At 39.0% G+C, this 24,290-nt stretch overlaps 1 protein-coding gene across 2 annotated transcripts; it reads left to right on the top strand.

Moving 5' to 3' along the window:
* The first annotated feature begins 126 nt into the window (after positions 1 to 126).
* On the top strand, positions 127 to 19,447 carry wee2 (WEE2 oocyte meiosis inhibiting kinase). 2 transcript variants are annotated; one of them, XM_062035849.1, is made up of 12 exons: positions 127 to 257; positions 5,579 to 5,853; positions 5,933 to 6,135; positions 8,648 to 8,699; positions 8,990 to 9,159; positions 12,286 to 12,407; positions 12,518 to 12,652; positions 13,758 to 13,862; positions 13,949 to 14,034; positions 14,105 to 14,275; positions 14,358 to 14,506; positions 19,137 to 19,447. In XM_062035849.1, exons 2-12 carry the CDS (start codon positions 5,587 to 5,589, stop codon positions 19,297 to 19,299), a joined length of 1,623 nt encoding a protein of 540 aa, XP_061891833.1. In that variant the 5' UTR covers positions 127 to 257; positions 5,579 to 5,586; the 3' UTR covers positions 19,300 to 19,447. The 2 variants fall into 2 exon arrangements, with proteins under 2 accessions (XP_061891833.1, XP_061891832.1); XM_062035848.1 differs by having other exon boundaries at positions 172 to 253.
* The last annotated feature ends 4,843 nt before the right edge of the window (positions 19,448 to 24,290 follow it).

Here is a 24,290-nt window from a genome sequence, read left to right as displayed (position 1 = left end):
TGTTATAATATCATTATTTGTATTTATTTATCCAGTAGTTTAATGTTTATGTGTGTTTTATTAAAAGATATTTGCTGAAAAGTCAACAAATGAGTGACGCAAAAACAGTAGAAACGACGCTAGAGAAGGTTTGTCTGACTGAATTGGTCACGTGTCCAATTACACGTTAACCCGGTGACGTAAATTATTTAAACAGGAAGTCATTTACATATGTGGCGCGAGGTTTCAGCGTGGCGGCTCGGAAAGTGATCTCGTATGTGAGTATAGTGATTAAAAAAACATGGAAGTACTGTTGTCCCGTCATTAAATAATATGCAAAATGTAATTGTCTAATCATAAAACGGTTTGGTGCCGGTAAAAGTTTTGTTCCCTGGACTTAATTGAAGTACTTCCGGTATTTGTCCATCTAATGACAGACCGATCTTACAGGTTGTTTTTGCAGTGATTCTATCGTCAAACTTTTCGTTGTCCCTAGTCACCTCCTAGCATGTGTTGGTCGTTTGCTCAACATTTGGCAAGTGTGTGAAATAAATGGTTTGTGTGGTAATGGTGGGCATTACTGCAAATGTTGGTATTGAGCCGATACCAGGTAAATACAGGACCCGTATCGCTCGACCAAGAGTTTTTAGTAGGGCTGCGAATCTTTGGGTGTCCCACGATTCGATTCAATATCGATTCTTGTGGTCACGATTCGATTATAAATCTAATTTTTTTTTTTTCCGATTCAACGCGATTCTCGATTCAAAAACGATATTTTTCCGATTCAATACGATTCTCTATTCATTCAATACATAGGATTTCAGCAGGATCTACCCCAGTCTGCTGACATGCAAACAGAGTAGTAGATTTTTGTAAAAAGCTTTCATAATTGTAAAGGACAATGTTTTATCAACTGATTGCAATAATGTAAATTTGTTTCAACTATTAAATGAACCAAAAATATTATTTATTTTACCTTTTGTGAGAATATTGGACACAGTGTGTTGTCAAGCCTATGAGATGCGATGCAAGTGTAAGCCACTGTGACACTATTGTTCTTTTTTATTTATTTATAAATGTCTAATGATAATGTCAATGAGGGATCTTTAATCACTGCTATGTTGAAATTGTAACTAATATTGATAATTGTTGATAATATTCATTTTTGTTTCACTACTTTTGGATGGTTCTGTGTCGTGTTTGTGTCTCCTCTCAATTGCTCTGTTTATTGCAGTTCTGAGTGTTGCTGGGCCGGTTTTGGAATTGGATTGCATTATGTGAAGTGAAGTGAATTATATTTATATAGCGCTCTTCTCTAGTGACTCAAAGTGCTTTTACATAGTGAAACCCAATATCTCAGTTACATTTAAACCAGTGTGGGTGACACTGGGAGCAGGTGGGTAAAGTGTCTTGCCCATGGACACAACAGCAGTGACTAGGATGGCGGAAGCGGGGATCGAACCTGGAACCCTCAAGTTGCTGGCACGGCCACTCTACCGACCGAGCTATGGTATTGCTGTGTATTGTTTTGTTGGATTGATGAATTTTGAAAAAATAAATTAAAAAAAAATAAAATAAAAAAATCGATTTTTGAAAAATGAGAATCGATACTGAATCGCACAACGTAAGAATCGCGATTTGAATTAGAATTGATTTTTTTCCCACACCCCTAGTATTTAGATTTGTTAAGATCATTGGGTGCTTAGGCTTTTATTTTGCTGATTATGACTTTGCATTATTTAAATTATATATCACAGCTGAACAAAAATATTTTTATATTAAAATATTGTTTCCTATATTTTCCTGATAGAATGTATCAGGGGCGGTTCTAGGCAGACGTGTATGAGGGGGCAGTCAGAAATGTGAAGGGGGCATCATGTATACATGTTACATCATGTTGCAGATCATTTTTCTGTGCTAATACAGTAGCAACATTGCTGCCTTCTTCGTTGGATTTGGTTGCTAGCTGTGTGTCCAACTCCAACCTGGAGAAGTGGATTGCACTTTGTCAGGCCTCTACCTTCACACCTGTACAACGAACACCTTAAAACTAAGCTCCTGCTGGTATAGATCTTAAGGTCAAGGGGAACGGCACGTTTTAAAATAATTTTGCCTGTCGTTAACAAAACAACCAACATATTTTTTTTTTTAATGCATTATAACTCGTAAATAAAAGCCCACTTATAACAGTCAATGGGAGCTCTTCTATTCCATCTGTAAATCCCTCTAAAAAAATTTAAAGCTTCAACAATACTCTTATTTACAAATGTCTTGACTTGAATGTTAAGTATTTTTGATATATATTTTTATTATAAGGGCTAACCCAAAATAACTATTTTTTTAGCGGCGCCGTGATCATAGGGGGCTAACGGCTTGTGCTGGCTGTATTGATATCAGGGGGTCGGGAGCTGCCTTCATGCCTCAAAGGTGATTCTAGAACACAAATAATGCCTCTCACCTGGATAGTAGAAAGATGACATAATTTAGTGAGTTGGTCAACTCTGGCAACCAGTGTAGACCCAACAATGGCGAGAAAGACATAAAGATGTTTGATCTGTGCTTGGTTCCGTCCCCCTGTCTTCTTCGCAAGGATTATGAGTCAGTCCTCAAATAAATGGGAATATATGAACATTTATCAGTCGGCATCCTAATGACCGCAGACCTTGTACAGTAAGTGATGTTTTATTATGTTTGTTGGCTCTCATAAAGTCTGCAGTGAGTCGTAATCAGTGGGGTTGTGGAAATAAAAAGTAACGTTGTGATGCGTTTTTTAAATGAATGCACCGCCAAATGCTTAAAAATACAAATACGTAAATATGACATGTTATTATGAATGTGCCTGTCATTACATTACATATATACTTACATCATGTATATAAAAACTTAATGGTGGTGTTTGGATATTTTTTAGAGGGCTTTATAGGAAGAATAGAGCAACTCCAATTGGCACCATTGTATTGACTTTTGATCACATTTATTTTCTAATTTGAATGCATGAGAGAGAAAAACATGTTTTCTTGTCTCACTTAAGGATTATAAATGATGGGCAAAATTCCAAAAAAAGTGCAGTTCACCTTTTAAAGTCACTGAGGTAAAAATGTGTCTTCACTTTCTTTCAGGTGTTCACATGTTATGACATAGAACATGTTAAATCCATACATTGTTGTTTTGGCGCCACAGGAGAAAATTCAACTTCCTTGTCTCACAAGGAAAAGCATCGCTTACCCCTACCCACTCTTGTATGTACACTGTTAAAAGCTGGGATTGGATATAGTCCCACTCATCTACAAGACTAAATTGAATATGATTGGATTTTGTTTCGTTTTTATTTGTTGACGCTGGTTTACCGAGGGGTGCGTGTGTCTGTGGGAGACCTAACTCCCAGGATATGCTCTAACTATGATAATAATGATGTATTATTATGAATCTTATTGCCCACTGATGATAATTCAAGGTGAATCACATAATCTCTACTTTACACTCTAAAATAAAGAAAAATTTAACAGGTTTATAATTTGAATAATGACAATTAAATTCACATTCTGGCCACTTTATATTGAATTTTGGGCCCTTTTTTGGAAAACAGGTTTATTCAGGGGAGGTTTATCTAGATCTGTTCTATATATATATATATATATATATATATATATATATATATATATTACCCCATCTTAAAGTTTTTTACATGTTTTTTTAATATAGCTTCAACCAAATCTATGCAATCATTAGTTTTTAGTGCATGTAAACATACCAAGTGTGTGTTTGGGGCGGTGACTTTAGGGTGGGATAAGAGTCTTGTGTACAGGGGCCCAGAGTTTGATGCTACAGACCTGTGTCCAAAACGTTATTCCCGACTTTGTAAACAATACATATATACAGTGCATCTGGAAAGTATTCACAGCGCTTCATTTTCTCTACATTTTGTTACAGCCTTATTCCAAAATGGCATAAATACATTTTTGTCCTCAAAATTTTACACATAATAACCCATATTGTCAATGTGAATAGTTTTTTTTTGTGTTTTTTTTAAACATGTTGAAAATTTTAAGAAAATAAACAAAATAACCACATGTGCATAAAGTATTCACAGCCTTTGTTCAATACTCTGTTGATGCACCTTTGGCAGCAATTACAGCCTCAAGTATTTTTTTAATACGATGCCACAAGCTTGGCACACCTATCTTTGGGCAGTTTCGCCCATTCCTCTTTGCAGAACCTCGTAAGCTTCATCAGGTTGGATGAGAAGTGTTTGTTTTCATCCAGAATGTTTCTGTACATTGCTGCATTCATCTTAGTCTAGTCGGGAAGGTGACTAAGGAACCCGATGGTCACTCTGTCAGAGCTACAGCATCACTCTGTTGAGGGAGGAGAACCTTCCAGAAGACAACCATCTCTGCAGCAATCCACCAATCAAGCCTGTATGGCATAGTGGCAGGATGGAAGCCATTTCTTACTAAAAAAAAATGGCCAAAAATGCACCAGAGAGACTCTCAGACCATGAGAAACGGAATTCTCTGGTCTGATTAAACAAAGATTGAACTGAATGTCAGGCATCTTGTTGAGAGGAAACCAGACACCGCTAATTACCAGGCCAATGCCATCCCTACATTTGAAACATGGTGGTGGCAGCATCATGATGTGGGGGTGTTTTTCAGTGGCAGAAGCCAGAGGACTAGTCAGGATAGAGGGAAAGCTGAATGCAGCAATGTAATAAAATATCCAGGATGAAAACCAATGCTTTCCATGCAACCTGATGAAGCTTGAGAGGTGCTCCAAAGAGGAATGGGCGAAACTGCTCAAAGATAGGTGTGCCAAGCTTGTGGCATCGTATTCAAAAAGACTTGAGGCTGTAATTGCTGCCAAAGGTGCATCGTCAAAGTATTGAGCAAATGCTGCGATTACTTATGTACATTTGATTTTTTTTTATACATTTGCAATAAAAAATTAAACTTTTCACATTGTCATTATGGGGTATTGTCTGTAGAATGTTGAGGACAAAAATACATTATTTTATTGTACAATAATGCTGTAAGTGTGTAACATAACAAAATGTGGAAAGAGTGAAGCGCTGTGAATACATTCCAGATTCTGTATAGCAATATACAATCCCAACCTTCTACCATCCTAGTCACGTCAGTTGTGTCCTTGAGCAAGACACTTCACCCTTGCTCCTGATGGGTCCTGGTTAGCGCCTTGCATGGCAGCTCCCGCCATCAGTGTGTGAATGTGTGTGTGAATGGGTGAATGTGGAAATAGTGTCAAAGCGCTTTGAGTTCCTGGACAAAAAAGGTAGAAAAGCGCTATACAAATATAACCATTTACCATTTATGAATTTTTTTTAAAAAAAGACATGTTTGTAAAAAATAAACAAAGAAAACTGACAAATATCACACTAGTATCGATCATATCTTGATGCTACCTCTAATACAACCTGAACAGTCCAGTTACGATCGATTCAATGCCTTGATGATAAATATGACCTGAATAAATGACAAAATTAATATCGATACGATAGTGGTATGGATGTATTTGCCCGCCAAAAATTATGTAGATGAATTAGATCAGTCAAACCTGAAGTTAATCTCTCTCCATACTGAAGGTCCCAGCATGGCGATGTTGTTTGACGATATCTCAGAGAGGCTCGTCTTCTCCAGCTGTGGAGAAGAAAGCAGCAGCAGTAGCAGCAGCAGCGACAACTCTGATGACTGCACCTCCAGACTGCAAAGCCCAAACAGCTCCGTGTGCAGAACACCCAGGGTGCACCGCCACCGCAGTCGAAGCTACGCTTTGTCGTCCCCTTTACGTTGCACCACCCCCATACCTTACGCCTCCTGGAAGAAACTGAGGGTTTGTGACTCCCCAAACACCCCCAAGGTAGGGGCGTCTCTCTGGTGACCTTCTAATACATAAACAATAATCCGAAATGTTTTTTTTATTTCGGTCTTTGCTGCAGAGTCTGTTGTTCAAGTCCTCACAGCCTTACTCCACCACAAAGATAAATCCAAGGATATGGCGTTCCTCCTCCGTAGCGGCAAACCTGTTCCAGGCGCCTTCAGTCAACGTGAACCCTTTCACTCCCAACTCCGAGGACAGGAGCAGCGAGCAGCAGTGGAAGCGGAGCTGCAGAAGCGACAGTTATGAGGACTATGGACGCAGGTAAAGTCCAAGCATGTGATAGTGTGCACCTGGGCTTTTTGTGGCCATAAACAATATTTTGTCTGTGGGCCCATTTCAGTCTTTAATATTACTTGTGTAATATAGATTCCTTTCTTTCATAAATATAAGTTGGTGTGTTACCTGATTCTGATGACTTGCATTGATTGGAATCAGACAGGATTCACAGTAGTGCTGACAACTTCCACGTTTTCGATTTTACATTGTGGAGGAGAAAAAAAAAGTCCTCCTTTCTGTTCAATACCACATTAAAGTGGTTGGTTTTGGCATCTTGTTTGTCCAGCTTCCATATTCGTTTTTATACACTTTACAATAAATACATTGACGGCAAACTCCGTGGCTTGCTAGCTTGTTTGTGCTAGCTTTCGAAGACTCTTATTTTGTTAGCGCAGGCAGGCTGGAGCAGCACTTTTATTGTGACGACAGGAACTGTGCAGTCAGTCTTTAGGCTTATAACGGGAGGCAAGGTTGAAATAAAGTGTTTCTCGCCTTCCTGACGGTCTTTTTTTCCTTCACACTGAGCTCGCAGCAGCCAGTGTCATCTCACAAGATCCTCGGGTGCCGCGAATGTCAATCAAGTGACGAAAGTGATGTCATAGTGAAGATTTCTGATCGCTAATTTTTAGCTCTATTTTTTTCAATGCCTGGCTGGCGGTCGACTGACACACCCTCTGCGATCGACCGGTAGCTTGCGATTGACGTAATGGGCACCCCTGCACTAGGGACTATATAGCCGGCTGCAGCCTAGTGAGTATTGTAATGCAGTCGTTTGCGGCTTGTAAAAGTGACTATGTGGGGTTTATTTAATGTCTAGAGTGATTTCTTAATGTTAAAAACCACATTTACAAAGTTTAAACGCTTTTTTATGTCCTATCCATGAAAAGTAATTTATTAATTCCTTCTTAATGGAAATTGATTTACCACGGCCAGGCCCGCAACCAGTTATTAATAAGGGTTTATTTATGGTGGGTGCAATATCTACCCTCTTTTATTACATACAATTGTTTGAACAAAACAAACTCAATTGCTGGGTTGCAATCTCGTGACCTAGAAGCTCTTCCGGGTTTCATGCGATGGTCTAGAGTCCCAGTAGGCTATTGTTTATTTATCTGAATCAGTGCAAATTTGGGCGTATTTTGATAGGTTTAGAGGCAAATATACAAGCAATCATAAAACAATATTTAAAATGTGATGGAGTGGATTTATACACTTTTAAGAATAATTTTTGAAAGATTTAAAACATCACCAAGATGTTACTGCTCGCCTTGACTTTACTTACTTCGACACTTACAAGGACTTAAAGAAGACAAGTTGGCGGCACATCGTATATTTACATCTGTAGGGGTCCACAAATTGAGCATTAATCCGTGAAAGACAATGTTGGATTTATTTGTGCATCCCCAAGTAACGTATTTGATTGACAACGCATGCCGTGCTGCTGTGATCGTGACGCTAATGAGAGAAAGGATACGTTGTTTGCAGTTGATTTCCTGCTACGAATAATTAGCCTCATCTTCAATTCATGTCTGCTGTAGTTTTTATGATGTGAAGTATATATTTTGTCTCACTATTTAGCTACTAATGTCCCTGTTGTTCCGCAATGTTTGCTAGTGATATCAAGATTCAGTCGCTGCTGTTGAGCCTATGAGAGAAGCACTTGGCTTTCCTGCACAACAACAAAGCTTTTAGTTTCTGTTATGAAAATGAACAACGAAAATACGGTGGATTGGACCAACAATTACAATATTCATTAATAGGACTTTGCACAAATAGAGGTTTTCGTAGTTATATTTAGGCATAGCAACCTCAAAAGAACACAAACTAATGTGATTTATTGTCCTTTTTTTACGTTTAGTTCTGCTCTCAAACACTACTATCGTACAGAAAGTTTCTCAAACAAATCAAATGTTCAAACAAATATTTTACAAATTGATCCTTGCAGACACAAGCATGTCCGATCGTATTCCACAAGATGATGAAAGGGATATTTTTAAAAGCCATTTCCTTCAATTCACTTAATTTTTTCCCTTACTTCATTACCTCCTATGAACGACTTCTTTCTTTATTTTCTGTAATGGCGGTGATTAAGATGAGCTTAAGGGAGCATCTCCACACTGTGTATGGAGACATATAATTAGCTGCGAGCAGCTTGTGAACCGTGGGACTACAATTGAATAGTTGTGATCACCATTTCTGATTAATGCTGATCACATACTTTTTCACGAAAATTGGCTAATTCTGATTGATCGACTCATCCCTGAAAACACTCAGCTATCCCATAAAAAATATTGGAATTAGAAATAAATAATTCCAGAATGAAACTGTCATTTCTACATTTTTACACTTATGTGACAAAGATACACAAGTGTAAAAAAATAAGTTAACCTGTAGAAACCAAAACATTCACTTTGATGTACAGTAGTGTATGTACATGTACAAGTTTTTAGTGAAAATGTATTAATATAATATTTGAATGTACTATTTTGTCATCCAGGTTGAAGCACAGCCTGATGTCGTCAGAGGAGGATGACTTCCTCCCACCAAAGGTAGTTATTTTTATCACTGACTGCTTCTCTTCATCCTTGGCTGCGTCATCCTCTGCTACCGCCTCCATTCTTTTCTTGTCCAAAATGACAAACGGACACTTCTTCTTCATCTTCTTCCGGAATTCCTTGAAGGATTCTCTTGACAAATGCGAGCAAAGCTTTTACTAAATTATCCAAAGGAATATATTGACAAAATATGTATTTTGTTATGGCTTTAATCAAACTCAAAATCTCATTGTGATCCACGGAATTTTAAAAAATGGTTTGTCCTTTTGACTGTGTGTGTGCAGAGGCAAGCTGTCCAAGCTTTCATGCTGTCACGATATGAGAGCGACTTCCTGGAGCTGGAGCGCATCGGCGTGGGCGAGTTTGGGACAGTTTACAAGTGTGTGAAGAGGCTTGATGGTTGCCTGTACGCCATCAAACGATCCCGACGACCCCTAGCAGGCTCCGCCGACGAGTGAGTTGGCAGTTTAACACTGCAAAGCCTTAGACTCAAATTGTTTACAGCTCTCTATTAGGTAAAATGTTCCCATTAAAATCAGATGTGCAAACTTTCAACTTTACAGAAAAATTAAAAGCTGTCGGAGGCCATTTTTATACATTTTATACATTAAAAATAAATAAAATGAATGAAAGTCAATTTAATGTTGGTCAATATATGCTCAGCTATTTAAAATATCCACAGCTTGGCTTTGTGTTATAGGTGACAACTAACGAATGTCCCAATACAATATTGATATTGGACATTGGTCCGATATCATCAAAAAATCAAGTATCGGATCATATCTGATTTAAAATGTTCGATATAAGCTCCGATGCAAGCAACCCTTACTTGTGCAAACCTGGACACCCAGTTAACATCAAAATGTCCTCTAATTCGCACACAAGGTTGGTCTTTTCTTGTATTTTAGTTGTTTACAAAAGGTAAGCATGGAAGGCTATAGCTACTAGCAGCTACACAACCGCTAAGCAAGCTTGACATACGTAATAGTTAATTGAAAAATATCGCAGTCTAAAACACGACAATTGGTCAATATAAACAAGTATTAAAAAATATCTTTGCATATTACTTGCATATACAAAGTCTCCAAAGTAGAAGCATGTTAGTAAATTGAATTATGCAGACTTGTTACTGAATAGCGTCAGCTACTACGTGTCGCCAAAAACAAAGTTATAAGTTTAATGTTTTTCCTACCTACCATTGTTGAGTAATTTCACTTGATCAAACCTTATCTAATACGACACAATAATAAAAGTATATACTATGATTTGTGCTGGTATCGGATTAATATCAGTATCGGCTAATACTCAAGGCTCCAATATTGGTATAGGAAGTGAAAAAGTTGTAATGACAATGCTTATTTGTGTAGTATAATTATACTGTACATCTCATTGATAAGGATTATTTTTATTTTTTATTTTATTTTTTTACAATATGTCAATAAAAATAGAGCTGTGGGCAGAAAATGGCACCCATTGTTCACTCTTGCATTAAAGAGACCGAGAAATAGGTACATTTATATTAAATTTGCGGTCCCCTCCAAGGTTTGCGTTGAGTTTTTTCTTGGCCTGAGGTAGGATCTGAGCCGAGGATGTCTTTGTGGCTTGTGCAGCTCTTAGAGACACTCATGATTTAGGGCTATATAAGTAAATATTGATTGATTGATAAATTTAGTGGAAAAACTGCTAGTAAGAGGCAGCTAACAATGGAGGTAATAAGGAGTCATCTACTCTACCTATAAAGCCCTTCAAAAAAACATCCAGAAACATCCAACAGGGTTTCAAGCAGTATTTGTATAATGTAGTAACAGGCACATTCATGATAACATGTAATATTTACTGTATTTTTGTCATTTTAAGCGTTGCTGGAACTTCTCTCCTGGGTGCACTGATTTCACAGAGCACATAGCAAAAACAAGATAAATAACACTTTCTGTGTTTGCTTCCTCTGTCAGAGCTTTGGAGCATTATCATATAGCACTATTGATGAATGTTTAAAATGAAAACATTAAACAGCTTTAAGTGGGATGCCAACTGATATGATGGTTGTATCTTTCAGCAATTGCGCGCTCTTTGACCTGCTAAATTCAAAATAATCCTCACTATTAAGATACACAATGTTTCCTAGCGATGGTCTTATGCTGCGTTCCATATCTTAAGAGCCATATAGTAATAAGTTGGTAGCGTGTCGTAATGTGACAATTTTCAAAGTTGACCAACTTCTTAGTTTGGTGCCACAATTTTCAACTATACAGGTGGGTGGCATGAATAATTTAGCATGAACTTTTCCTAACTCGACAGCAGAAGAAGCTCAAGCTCCTTCTTTATTTTATAGCAGTAACCGTACAATAACCGTGTCTCCATAGCTTGGTTAATATGCAGGTCACGGCATGTACCGTAATTTCCGGACTATAAGCCGCTACTTTTTCCCCTCGTTCTGGTCCCTGCGGCTTATACAACGGTGCGGCTTATATACGGCCTGTTCTTCTCCGACACCGACGAAGAGGATTTCGGTGGTTTTAGTACGCAGGAGGAAGACGATGACACAATGATTAAAGACTGACTTTTCATATACCGGCGGGCTGGTTATTTTGATAACGTACATGCGAGCACTTTGTATTACTTTGCACCGTTGTATTATTTGTACTCTGCACGAATGCTGTTCGCCATGTCAAAGATGTGAAAGTTTGATTGAATGATTGAAAGATTTATAGTTAATAAATGGGACGCTTTGCGTTCCCAAACAGTCATCTCTGTCCCGACAATCCCCTCCGTGGTAGCAGGAACCCCTATATACTACGGTAATTACACATCAAAACCCTGCGGCTTATAGTCGGGTGCGGCTTATATATGGAGCAATCTGTATTTTCCCCTAAATTTAGCTGGTGCGGCTTATAGTCAGGTGCGGCTTATAGTCCGGAAATTACGGTAAATGGAGAGTTGTTGGCGGTTTTTGGATGGCGGAATAGATTAATCTCATTTGTTAATTTGTTTTTACTAGCAGTTTTTCCACTATTTAGAACACATAAAAGGGAAAGATGTGTGTTCTTGTCTCACATAAGGAGTGTGGATGAGGGGCAAAATAAAAAAAAGTCCAGTTTTCCTTTGAGGTAAGTCCACAAATATTTGCCTACTGTATGTGCTTGATGTTGTGCCTCAATCACCGGATTTGCAGTCAACTTGAATAAGTAAATGCCACGCCCCAAACAGACTCCTAAAGGGAGGAAAAATACAAAACGAGTGGTGCCACTAAGCGGCAGTAAGTACATTATTTTATTGTGACATCCGATTGTCTCCCCAACCACCTCAAGATGTGTTTTGCGCCAATGAGATGCTCACTTGTAGTACACTTTCCCACCACTTGTAGGAGTAATGCCTGATTGGATAACATTAATTTGGAAATTAAATAGGGCTGTATGTTCATTTGCACTTGAATTTTTAGTAGATTAAATACAGTTGTTGAAAACAAATATAATAAAAGATGACTAATTCAGTGGTATTTAAATGGGCCCAGGACCCTCTGTACTAATGTGTCCTGTGATTGGCTACTGACCGGTCCATTTCTTGTCCATTGTCCTCTTAGGAAGCTTGCCCTGAAGGAAGTTTACGCACATGCAGTTCTTGGCCATCATCCCCATGTTGTTCGCTATTACTCCGCCTGGGCTGAGGAAGACCACATGATTATTCAGAATGAATACTGTAACGGTAGGCAGACAACAGCAAGCTTTTTTTTCTTTTTTCTTATTTTCTTTTTTTTTTACACGCAGGACGAATAAATGCAGTTTTAATGATTTCATATTTTGTGTGCGAGCCAGGTGGAAGTCTGAGTGATGTCATCCGGGCAAAGGAGATGTTTTCAGAAGCAGAGCTGAAAGATTTGATACTACAAGTGTCTTTGGGTCTGAAGTACATTCATAGTTTAGGACTTGTGCACTTGGACATCAAACCAAGTGAGTCTGTTTCTTCCAACTTGTTCCAGGGTGTTTTTTTGTTTTGAACATTCATTTTAGTGCAGATCAAGATCAGGGTGCATGAAAACAGGACTTGATTTTTACACATTCTTTCATTTCTTAGTGATGCATTTTAATGGGACAATAAGTCCTATTCGAGAGATCAAGGTTTTGCTGTAAATTATTCCAGATTTGTCTTCACTAATTATGCAAGACATACCCAATAGTTTCTCTCTCCAGGATTTGTAAAAGTGAAAGGACAATTATATTGTCCTTTTACTTTTATTTTAATAATATAATAATAATTATCAGTATAATATAATAATAATTATTTGATATTATATTATCAGCTGTAACTGATATCTCAGTTACAGCTCTTTTTATTACCAAATATGTGTTATGTGTTTCATATTGCACCAACAAAAATTCCTAGTTTGTGAACCCGTTCTCAAACAATGGCAATAAAAACTATTCTGATTCTGATATAGTAATTTTAAAAGACAAATAGGAATATGTACATACTCCAGGGTTTCCCCTAGATTGGCACGATCTGGCGGTGGGGGCGTGGTCAATATGACATCATATATGACATGACCATTTTGAACTGCAATTAATTTTCTTTAAAAAGGCTAAACAAATGTTTATGTACATTTAAAAACAAATATTAATGTTAGTTAATACCATTAACAATATTAATATTAACATTCATCCGTTTTCTACCGCTTGTCCCTCTCGGGGTCGCGGGGGTTGCTGGAGCCTCTCGGCTGCATTTGGGCGGAAGGCGGGGTACACCCTGGACAAGTCGCTACCTCATCGCAGGGCCAACACGGATAGACAGACAATTTTTGTTCTTATTTGATCAGAATCACAATCAGCTTTAACACAAGGAATTTGACTGGTTTGAATTTGTGTGAATTGGTGGGGTAAAGACATCAGGAATTCCTTTTGTCATTACATATGCTCACTTTAATTGACATACATAGTGCACAGGTGTACGTAACACTGGTAACCTTGCACACACGTGTGTATACAATTTGACAATAGCAGCCGATAGCTCATCTACTGCACATCTGCTCTGAATATACTGTATCAAATGTACTTTCAGGTAATATATTCATTTGTCAGCGCTCAGTCTCAAGCGCAGCGGGTGAAGGCGAGAGTGAGGAAGAGGATGAACGAAGCCATCCAGCAGGAGTCGTATACAAAATTGGTATGTTTGTATTTGGTGGATAAATGGTATGCGTAAAAGGTCTAACCGTACCCTTTTTTTTTTTTTTTTTTTTTAAATCCCTCCAGGGGATCTGGGTCATGTGACCTCAACCAATAATCCGCAAGTTGAGGAAGGTGACAGCCGCTTTCTGGCCATCGAGGTCCTGCATGAGGTAAAATGGAGCACAGGAAAATGAATATCTTCAAGCTGTAGTTTAAGTGTTTCTTTCTTATGTGCACCAGGATTACAGCAATCTTCCGATGGCAGACATCTTTGCTTTGGGCCTCACAGCTTTGCTGGCAGCTGGTGCCCCTCCGATGCCCCAAAATGGAGAGGAGTGGCACCGCCTCAGAGAGGGGAAGGTCCCCATGCTTCCAATAGAGCTCTCTGCTCCCTTCCACAGTCTGATTCAGGTACTCCTCGGTCAACCTTTCTTTCATATGGCAGAACGTCACTTGCTGACTCGGATTGAAATGTATCCCTTTTTTGGTTTAGTCGTTGTTGAATTCCGACGTGACCAAACGGCCTTCTGCTAAAGAGCTTTGCAAGCACAGCGTCTTAAGACAGGAGAGGACCGGGAGGCTGGCAGCTCAGCTGCGCCAAGAACTCAATGTGGAGAAGTTCAGGACAGCCATGCTTGAAAAGTAAGAGGGCAAAGTCAAATACATTGATTGTGAATGCTGGAGTTACAACTTTGAACAGTAAAGGGTATTGTAACTCCGATTCTTAAAACCCCTCAAGCACCTGTGGACTCATTTATAAAAGTGAACATGGATTCGAACTTAAAACATTGAGTAGGCACCAGCCTCCGAATATGCGTGCACACAAAAATATACGGATTTGTAAAAGCATGCTGCTCACTTGTACGAACTCTTCTCATTATAAATCACACCTGCAGTAAATTGTGCACAGAAGAGTTCCTCACCATTGACCTCTCAAAATCATCTGTAATTTGTCATGGTAATTTGCTCATGAATATGGTCATGAGTCAAAGGATCATGTGACCGATGGCAATATTTTTAGATTGGTGTTTATTACGCCAAACACTGTAACAAAAATAATTTGAATGTGAATATTTGACCAATCTTTTTTTTTTGTGGACCAATCGTGACTGATTGCGCATTCCATCATTTCCAAGTTACTAGTCAGAATTTCAACTGGAACGCCCCTCGATGTCGGATTTCCGACTCGGAAAATCTGAGCATTTTCGCTACCATTGATATGTTTCTATGATATCCATTACTAGCAATTCTAATTTGTTTTTGTTGCACTAAATCAGCCATATTTGTATTGTTGAACGTTTATGTATGGTCATGTTACTGTAGCGTAAACTACATTTATTTCATGTGTTTAATACGTTCTACATTGCTAGCTCGTGTTTCCTCTTCTACTGTTTAAAGTACCAGTAGAGTGGGAAAACAAGTTGACTTTATATGCTTAATAGTTTAATTATATCCATTAATCCATATCCAATTGTATTTACAATCCGCAAAGTGTGTGAAAATATAGTCTAATTATCCAAAAATGCCACAAATTCAGTCAGCCATTTTGAATATTCAGCTCAGAATATCCATCCATCCATTTTTTACCGCTTGTCGCGGGGGGTGCTGGACCCTATCTCAGCTGCATTCGGGCGGAAGGCGGGATACACCCCGGACAAGTCGCCACCTCATCGCGGGGCTGCGAATACCTTCGGCTGTTTCTGTAGACACTTCTGCACTGTGACCATAGTATTAAATCAGTCAGCCTGGAAATACGCAAAAATTACAAAGACATGAAGAAAGAGATGTGCTGTCTAGCAGTTACAATCTTTATATAAGACATGAACACGTTTTTCTTTTATTATGCATTCTAAGTTGTAAATAACTAAATAAAAAGTCAGTTAACTATTATGGAGTCAATGGGGGCTCCATTTGCCCACAAAACCCTCTAAATAACCATTCAACAATACTCTCTATACTTCTTGTGACCTGAATATTAACCAAATATTAGTAACATTGTTATTATAAGCGCTAACGCAGACAAAGTATTTTTAGTATTGTTAACCGAGAGCTAACTATCGTTCATGCTGTACTGGACTCAAGGAGAGACTTTAAGGTAATTATAAAATGAAACTAAAGATGGCAGTAATGCAACATGTATGGATGCAAACTTCCGTAAAACTGTCAAGAGGAAAAAGCTGCTCTATTGCATCTCGGCTCATCAAAGTTATTCTATATTATAAATCATGACAAGTCGCCACCTCATCGCAGGGCCAACACAGATAGACAGACAACATTCACACTCACATTCACACACTAGGGCCAATGTAGTGTTGCCAATCAACCTATCCCCAGGTGTACCCCGCCTTACGCCCGAATGCAGCTGAGATAGGCTCCAGCACCCCGGCGACCCCGAAAGGGACAAGCGATAACTAATATATAAAAGCCAACTTGTTTTTCCACTTTAAAGGTTGCAGAAAGAGTGAATACTCCTCCATAGGTTGTTTGCAGGGTTAGGGGTGGCCATCTTGATTTCCGACATCGTAACTGGGACGCTCACAACTCGTCTGAGGTCGTTCCCCATGGAAGTATTATTGTAGCAAAATGATTTGCAAACGCGTATTTTAAATCGGTGCGTGTGTACTAATGTGTGTGTGTATAATCACAGCCACATGTGTGTTTAAGTTGTTTGTATTTGTGTGTAAAAAAAAAAAAAATTCTCCCTCCATATTATTCCTGTGTAAAAAAAATAAAATATATATATATATATATATATATCTGTTCGTTGGTGTCTGTGTGTGTATGTGTGTAAAAAATAAACACATTTAAAAAAGTGTATGCGCATTTAGACGTGAGTGAAGCAGGAAAAATGTTTTACATGTGACTTTTGCCACACTTCTGCCGTATACACGTTGTCTGTACAGCGATTTGAACAAGTAAAAGGATTTGTCTGGAACACCCCCTTGCCGGCGCCTTGCAGCCACTCGCGCTCGAGTTGCCTTTGAGGCCAAGAACAATAGACTTTTCATCACTTGCTGTACATAAGTTTGTTTTTTTAGCAGTAACTTAGTCGTTAGAAGCAACGTTCCCTCTAAAATGCGCGCCTGTGCAATTGCGCACTGCTCAAGCGTCCTGCGCACGGCAAATCTATGCCACGCACAAAATCAAATAGAAAATTAAGCGCATAACAATTTTCAACACGCGGACACGACAGAGAAAACCGTTTTCGTCATCATTGTTCAAATATTGTAACGTCTGTCGAGACGCTTTGAGGACATGAATTCCATCCATCACTTTACTGAGCAAAACTCTTTATTGTCGGCCATAAACACATCACCGAAACATTAGTAAAATAAATTATATCTAGCAAAACTGGTCATTTTCTGCAGTACAAACCAGACCAAAAGCAACTTTGTTATATCAACAGCAGCCGCTCGCTCTTTCTCACTTGCGCCAACACATGCACATATGGCACTTAGCCAGTGATGCGTTTACAGACACACAAAAAGTCGGACAACTCCAACACCACAAAAAGTATCATTCCAGGTCGTTACACTATGATTTACCAATCAAATGTGTGCTTATTCTGGTGTCATTTATTAGGAATCTTAATTTATAAATATTAATCATGAAATGCTGTTAGTATATTAAATAAATACTAATAAAAATATATTTTTTTACAAACAGGAAGTTGTAGGAATGTACACATGATCCCCTGCTTACATCTCATTGTGCAACATGTGAATGTTATAAGGGAACTAAATGCAATGTCTGAAAGGGGTACAAATTATTTCCAAAGCAGGACCTCCACCCAGACAAACAATACAAGTACACAGTTCATGAAAAACAATATTTGTTGTTATTGTCATTACAAGTGGGCCTAAACACTTATATTAGAAATGGAAATGACTGCTGTCATTTGATTATAATAATAAGAGAATGTTGTCTGTCTATCTGTGTTGGCCCTGCGATGAGGGGGGGACTTGTTCAGGGTGTACCCCGCCTTCCGCCCGAATGCAGCTAAAATAGGCTCCAGCGACCCCGAAAGGGACAAGCGGTAGAAAATGGATGGAGATTGAACTTATTTAGTCAGGTTTGGGACAGGTGTGCTGCTGGTGTAGCCAGTGTGCACGTCTGATGTTGCTCACATGGGCTCCACTGAATGCTCAGGGAGTTTTTGCTTTTTCCTCACACACATGAAAAATTAGAGGGAACATTGGTTAGAAGTATGTTTGTATTCAAGTCATTATGTAATGACAGAGGCTGACATGATCGCATTTCCTCTACCGGGGGGGTCGGGCTCTTCCCATATATGAGTGAAGATTCATCACAACCGGTGGAGTAAACGATCATTTCGGCCTTTGTCATTACATGATCACTTATTTCAATACAAAAATACTAATCTTTTTATCATTCATGACTTTGAGTGCACTACTAAATGTGACCAATAGGCGTCACTGTTTAATCATTCTTGACTGAGTGCACTACTATTATAATGTGACTATTGGGTGTTCAGTTACTGATCATTATATTCAGAATAAAAAAGACGGGAAATAAGAATAGTTGGAATCAGCTTTATTGGCCATGTATGCTGACACACAAACAATGCAGGAAACAAAGAATAACGCAACAACTATGAGAGTGCAGTACTGTGGGGGCAAAAAATAACATGACAGTGTAAGAAAACTAAATAATACAATCGTTCCCTTTTTGGGATGGACTACAGCAAAATAAACAAAAGCAAAAACTCTAGGTTCAAGGACTATATACCCTCAGTTTGTAAACATATACATATGAAAATATATTTGTGAAGGGAAAAACAAAAGAACTATAAAATGTCATCAGGCTAAACCTGTGGTTCTCAAACTTCTTTCACCAAGTACCACCACAGAAAAAAAAAACATGGCTCTCCAAGAACCACCACAATGGCCAACATTAAAATGCAGTAGTGTAGTAGGCCTGCGTATTAATTAAAAACAAGGCAGAGGTTTTATTTAACAAGTATATTTAATATTTTTGGCCACTAACATTACACAGTTTGAACAGTGACAGTGTTTTGATGTAGGAAAATAAAACACTGTACTTTAATCCATTGATTCTTTGGCGTACCACTAGTTCTTTGGCGTACCACTTGTGGTACACATACCACAGTTTGGAAATCCCTGCGCTAAACTACCCATGGTATCGAAAGGGTAGCTCCGTAGATCGATCAGTTTATGGTCATTCAAACCTTTTTAGTAAGCATTTTCCCCTGATATGCAGATTATTTTAAATTGCTATGTGATCTTCACAGGGAGCTCCAGGAGGCCCGTGAGGCTGCAGAGTCCCACAAAAGGAGCCCCTTGTCGGGCCTTCAGCTTCCTGTCAGGATGGGGTCAATGCCCAAGCTTGGGAGGAGGCTTGTGGGCAGAAAAACTGCACGGTCTATGAGCTTTGGTTGTCCCGGAGTGTATTAAGTGTGGAGAGAAGGAAGTCCTAACTACAATATGAGCTTGTCCACTTTAGTGAGAGCAAAGTTTGTCAGTTTCTGTAAATAAGATGCAATGCAATAGCATACTTCTTTTATATTCTTTTTAAATGTGAATAAACATTTTAAAATTTTTAGCTTTAATGTGATGTCTGTTTCCTTCTAACGTGTACTTTTGTTTTTTTTAAAAAGCAAGCTATGGCAGGGACTTTCCAATTATCTTGCAGAACTCAACTGCGGTTAAGCTTCCTGTTTTTTTATAAAGTGTTTCACATCTTTCTTTCTTTAGTTTATTTCGAACATGAACACACTTGCAGCATAATACATCACACAATTTCATATCATTTCACTTTACATCATGTCCGAAAAGGAGTAGGAAGAAGCAAAGCTTATTTGATCCTACCCCTTTCCCACTTCAGAGCGTTTACAAATATATACGTTCTATTACTGACTTCTTTTTTTTGCACGATTGATTGAAACTTTTATTAGTAGATTGCAAAGGAAGAGAATACATTTTACACAGTACAGTACATATTCCGTACAATTGACCACTAAATGGTAAAACCTGAATAAGTTTTTCAACTTGTTTAGGTTGCTATCAGCATATTGCAGTCATCATACAAGTTTATCTGAGAAATAGACATTGTAACAGTGTACGTCTCACTTCGTAGGATATGTACAGCGAGCAGTGAACATAGTGAGCTCAGAAAGCATAAGAATAAGTATATACATTTGATTATTTACAATCCAGGGAGGGGATTAGGTTAGGGTTGTAGCTGCCTGGAGGTGTTCTTTTAGTTCAGTTTTGAAAGAGGATAGAGATGCACTTTCTTTTATACCAATTGGAAGTGCATTCCATATTGATGTGGCATAGAAGGAGAATGAGTTAAGACCTTTGTTAGACCCACTTTAATAGTGAAGTCACAATGACATCCGTGAATGATTAATACAGCAGTTTTTGTAATAGATAATTAATTAAGTCAGTCATTATACACGCTGTATCGATCCGTTGTGGTGAAGAAGGAGCTGAGCCGAAAGGCAAAGCTCTCAATTTACTGGTCAATCTACGTTCCCATCCTCACCTATGGTCATGAGCTTTGGGTTATGACCGAAAGGACAAAATCACGGGGACAAGCGGCCTAAATGAGTTTCCTCCGCCTTGTGGCGGGGCTCTCCTTTAGAGATAGGGTGAGAAGCTCTGCCATCCGGGAGAAGCTCAAAATAAAGCAGCTGCTCCTCCACATCGAGAGGAGCCAGATGAGGTGGTTCGGGCATCTGGTCAGGATGCCCCCCGAATGCCTCCCTAGGGAGGTGTTTAGGGCACGTCCGACCAGTAGGAGGCCACGGGGAAGACCCAGGACACGTTGGGAAGACTATGTCTCCCGGCTGGCCTGGGAACGGCTCGGGATCCCCAGGGAAGAGCTGGACGAAGTGGCTGCGGAAAGGAAAGTCTGGGCTTCCCTGCTTAGGCTGCTGCCCCCGCGACCCGACCTCAGATAAGCGGAAGAAGATGGATGGATTATACACATACTGAGATGAAGAATATCTTATTTTCAATAAGGTTGAAAGTGTTTCTCATAATTCTTCTTTGTACTTTGTAAGCACTACGTATTAATTTGAACAACCTCTTAAACTGGATCATATCAGTACATTGTTTAACTTCTTTTACTTAATCCATTCCATAATTGAATTCCACATACTGATATGCTGAAGGTTCTAAGTGTTGTACGTGCATACAAATGTTTTGAATTAGATTTTCCTCTAAGGTTATATTTCTCCTCTTTAGAAGAGAAGAGAAGATAATCTACTTTGTGTTCATATACTTGCTTTTTTTTGATTGATTGAAACTTTTCTTAGTAGATTGCACAGTGCAGTATATATTCCGTACAATTGACCACTAAATGGTAACACCCGAATTAAGTTTTTCAACTTGTTTAAGTCGGGGTCCACTTAAATTGATTCATCCATCCATTTTCTACCGCTTATTCCCTTCAAGGTCGCGGGGGGAGGGGGGGTTGCTATCTCAGCTACAATCGGGCGGAAGGCGGGGTACACCCAGGACAAGTCGCCACCTCATCGCAGGGCCAACACAGATAGACAGACAACATTCACACTCACATTCACACACTTGCCAATCCACCTATCCCCAGGTGCATGTCTTTAAAAGCAAAAAAAGGCCGAAGTTCCCTGAGGGAACCCACACAGTCACAGGGAGGACATACAAACTCCACACAGAAAGATCCTGAGGGGGATTGAACTCACGACTACTCAGGACCTTCGTATTGTGAGGCAGACGCACTAACCCCTCTTCCACCGTGCAGCCTAAATTGAGGTATGATACAGATATATACTATCATCATAATACAGTCATCACACAAGATAATCATCAGAGTATATACATTGAATTATTTACATTATTTACAATCCGGGCTGTGGGATGGGGAGGGGGGGTTAGGTTTGGTTGATACATCAGAGAAATGGACATTGGAACAGTGTAGGACTGACTTGGTAAGATATGTACAGCAAGTAGTGGACATAGAGAGAGAGAGAGATATCAGAAAGCATAAGAAGTATAAGTATCTACATTTGATTATTTACATTTGCTTCTATGTAATGTGTGGTGAAACGTCAACTTAGCAGCAAAGTGAAACAAGTTTATTGCAATTTTGCTTTCCGTGTGTAAGTATGTAACTTGCTATGACCACACTATTTGAATACTCGAGTGAAGTAGAGAAGATCCACCTACTTTATACTCAGGCTGGAGACCGACAGAGTGTCTCTCACATGTAGAGCTGCTGCTTGTATGCACGGTGCATGAAATAACTACTGAACTTTCTGCTAACGTAACCACAAAAAAAAATGTTTCTGGGCAGAGAGGAGTGTATTTCGTTCGAACTTTGACTTAGCATTAGCTAGCTAGCATCACACTTGTACGACGCCGGGACGACTACGTAAGTAAGGCTAGCTGCGATAGCTCGTAAGTTAGCAACGTTTTCCAACTTGTCCCGCACTTTTCACTTCTATATAAGAGTTTAATGGCAGTTTGGCGACGGTAACTACGTGCTCCCCTTTTTCTGACCCCCCAGTGTGAGGAAGTTACAGGCGATGGAGGGTTCACCCACCTTGTCCAGCGAGCAGAACGCTGCTTTGGTGGTGTTGAGCTTCCTGCATGCGGACTGCGGCAACGATGAGTTCGGCCAAGCTGTCGTTTCTTTGGGCAAAGAGCTCACTAACACTTGGGCAACATGCCGTGATGACGACGGAGCCCTTGAGATTGACGGACACCTGCCAAGCAACAGCATCGCAGCTTTCATCGACGACATAGAGCCATCAGTAGAACTTAACTGGCCTGGTGAGTCCACTGTATTTTTATTTCATATCCGTATTTATGACTGACTCGCCTGTGGATGTTGTACCGATATTTACATACATGGACTAAAGCACGCAACTACATGCAGAGCCGGTTCTAGACTTTGTGTGGTCCTAAACATTTTGTTTATTGCTCCATTTTGGGTTTAAATGTACTTATTCAGGGTTTCCCCAAGTTTGCCAATATGCCTGTGGCAATGGGGGCGTGGTCACTCGGCAGTCGTCACATGACACCCTTTAATGATATGATTTTCTTTAAAAATGCTTGAAAAATGTATACATCCATTTAAAACAAATCTGTTATCATTAATTAGTATTAACATGTATATTTATATCGATTTGCCATATTTTGAATTGTTTCTGCTTATTGTACAATGTACTGTAACAAACTGCTGAGGTTGATGTTGTGTTCCTGAGTGGGTGATCAGAGTTCCCGTGGTACGTTCAATACCATGGGACCTCTGATCACCCACTCAGGAACACAACATAAACCCCAGCAGTTTGTTACAGTACATTGTACAATAAGCAGAAACAATTCAAAATATGGCAAATCGATATAAATATACATGTTAATACTAATTAATGATAACAGATTTGTTTTAAATGGATGTATACATTTTTCAAGCACTTTTAAAGAAAATCAGTGGGCTGGCTCAAGGTGGAGGACAGAGTTAAACAACTTGCACTGAGCCTAGTCTATAAAATCAGCTACACCTCCCTGATACCGAAGTACATGTCAAACTACTTCCTTAACGTAAATGACCGCCATAACCACAACACCAGGGGGTGCTCCACTAACCACGTTAAACCCAGATTCCGAACTAACAAAGGTCTTAACTCATTCTCTTTCTATGCCACATCAATGTGGAATGCGCTCCCAACAGGTATAAAAGAAAGGGCATCTCTATCCTCCTTCAAAACCGCAATAAAAGTTCACCTCCAGGCAGCTACAACCCTAAACTAACACCCTCCCCGGATTGCTAATAATCAAATGTAAACAATCAAATGCAGATTCTTTTTCTTATGCCTTCTGATCTCTCTCTCTCTCTCTCTCTCTCTCTCTCTCTCTCTCTCTCTCTCTCTCTCTCTCTCTCTATGTCCACTACTTGATGTCCATATCCCCCCACCCCACCCCCCCTCCACACTCCTGATTGTAAATAATGTAAATAATTCAATGTGATTATCTTGTGTGATGACTGTATTATGATGATAGTATATATGATAGTATATATCTGTATCATGAATCAATTTAAGTGGACCCCGACTTAAACAAGTTGAAAAACTTATTCGGGTGTTACCATTTAGTGGTCAATTGTACGGAATATGTACTTCACTGTGCAACCTACTAATAAAAGTCTCAATCAATCAATCAATCATATCATATTGGCGAAGAGGGAGGAAGCTTTCGTTTTTGCGGGAATGAGGATAGACGTTTTTTTTTTTTTTTTTCCCACAACAAACATACATTTATAATTCACTCAACAGTCAAGGCACTTTCAACAACAAGGAAATAAAACAAAAGCAAATACAGATAGAGTATTAAATATTAAGAAATAATTATTTTAAAAAAATAAAAATAATTATAACTTTAAATGTTTTTAACAAATATAT

Source organism: Entelurus aequoreus, linkage group LG24, assembly GCF_033978785.1.
Source record: "Entelurus aequoreus isolate RoL-2023_Sb linkage group LG24, RoL_Eaeq_v1.1, whole genome shotgun sequence".
Lineage (NCBI taxonomy): Eukaryota > Metazoa > Chordata > Actinopteri > Syngnathiformes > Syngnathidae > Entelurus > Entelurus aequoreus.
This window is presented reverse-complemented; position numbering and strand designations above follow the sequence as displayed.

Bases quoted from the DNA above. Each gene is read 5' to 3' on its own strand.
- wee2 (XM_062035849.1), top strand. From the start codon at position 5,587: ATGGCGATGTTGTTTGACGATATCTCAGAGAGGCTCGTCTTCTCCAGC. The intron at 9,160-12,285 runs GTGAGTTGGCAG...TTGTCCTCTTAG, and splicing joins CTAGCAGGCTCCGCCGACGA to GAAGCTTGCCCTGAAGGAAG. The intron at 12,653-13,757 runs GTGAGTCTGTTT...ATGTACTTTCAG, and splicing joins GCACTTGGACATCAAACCAA to GTAATATATTCATTTGTCAG.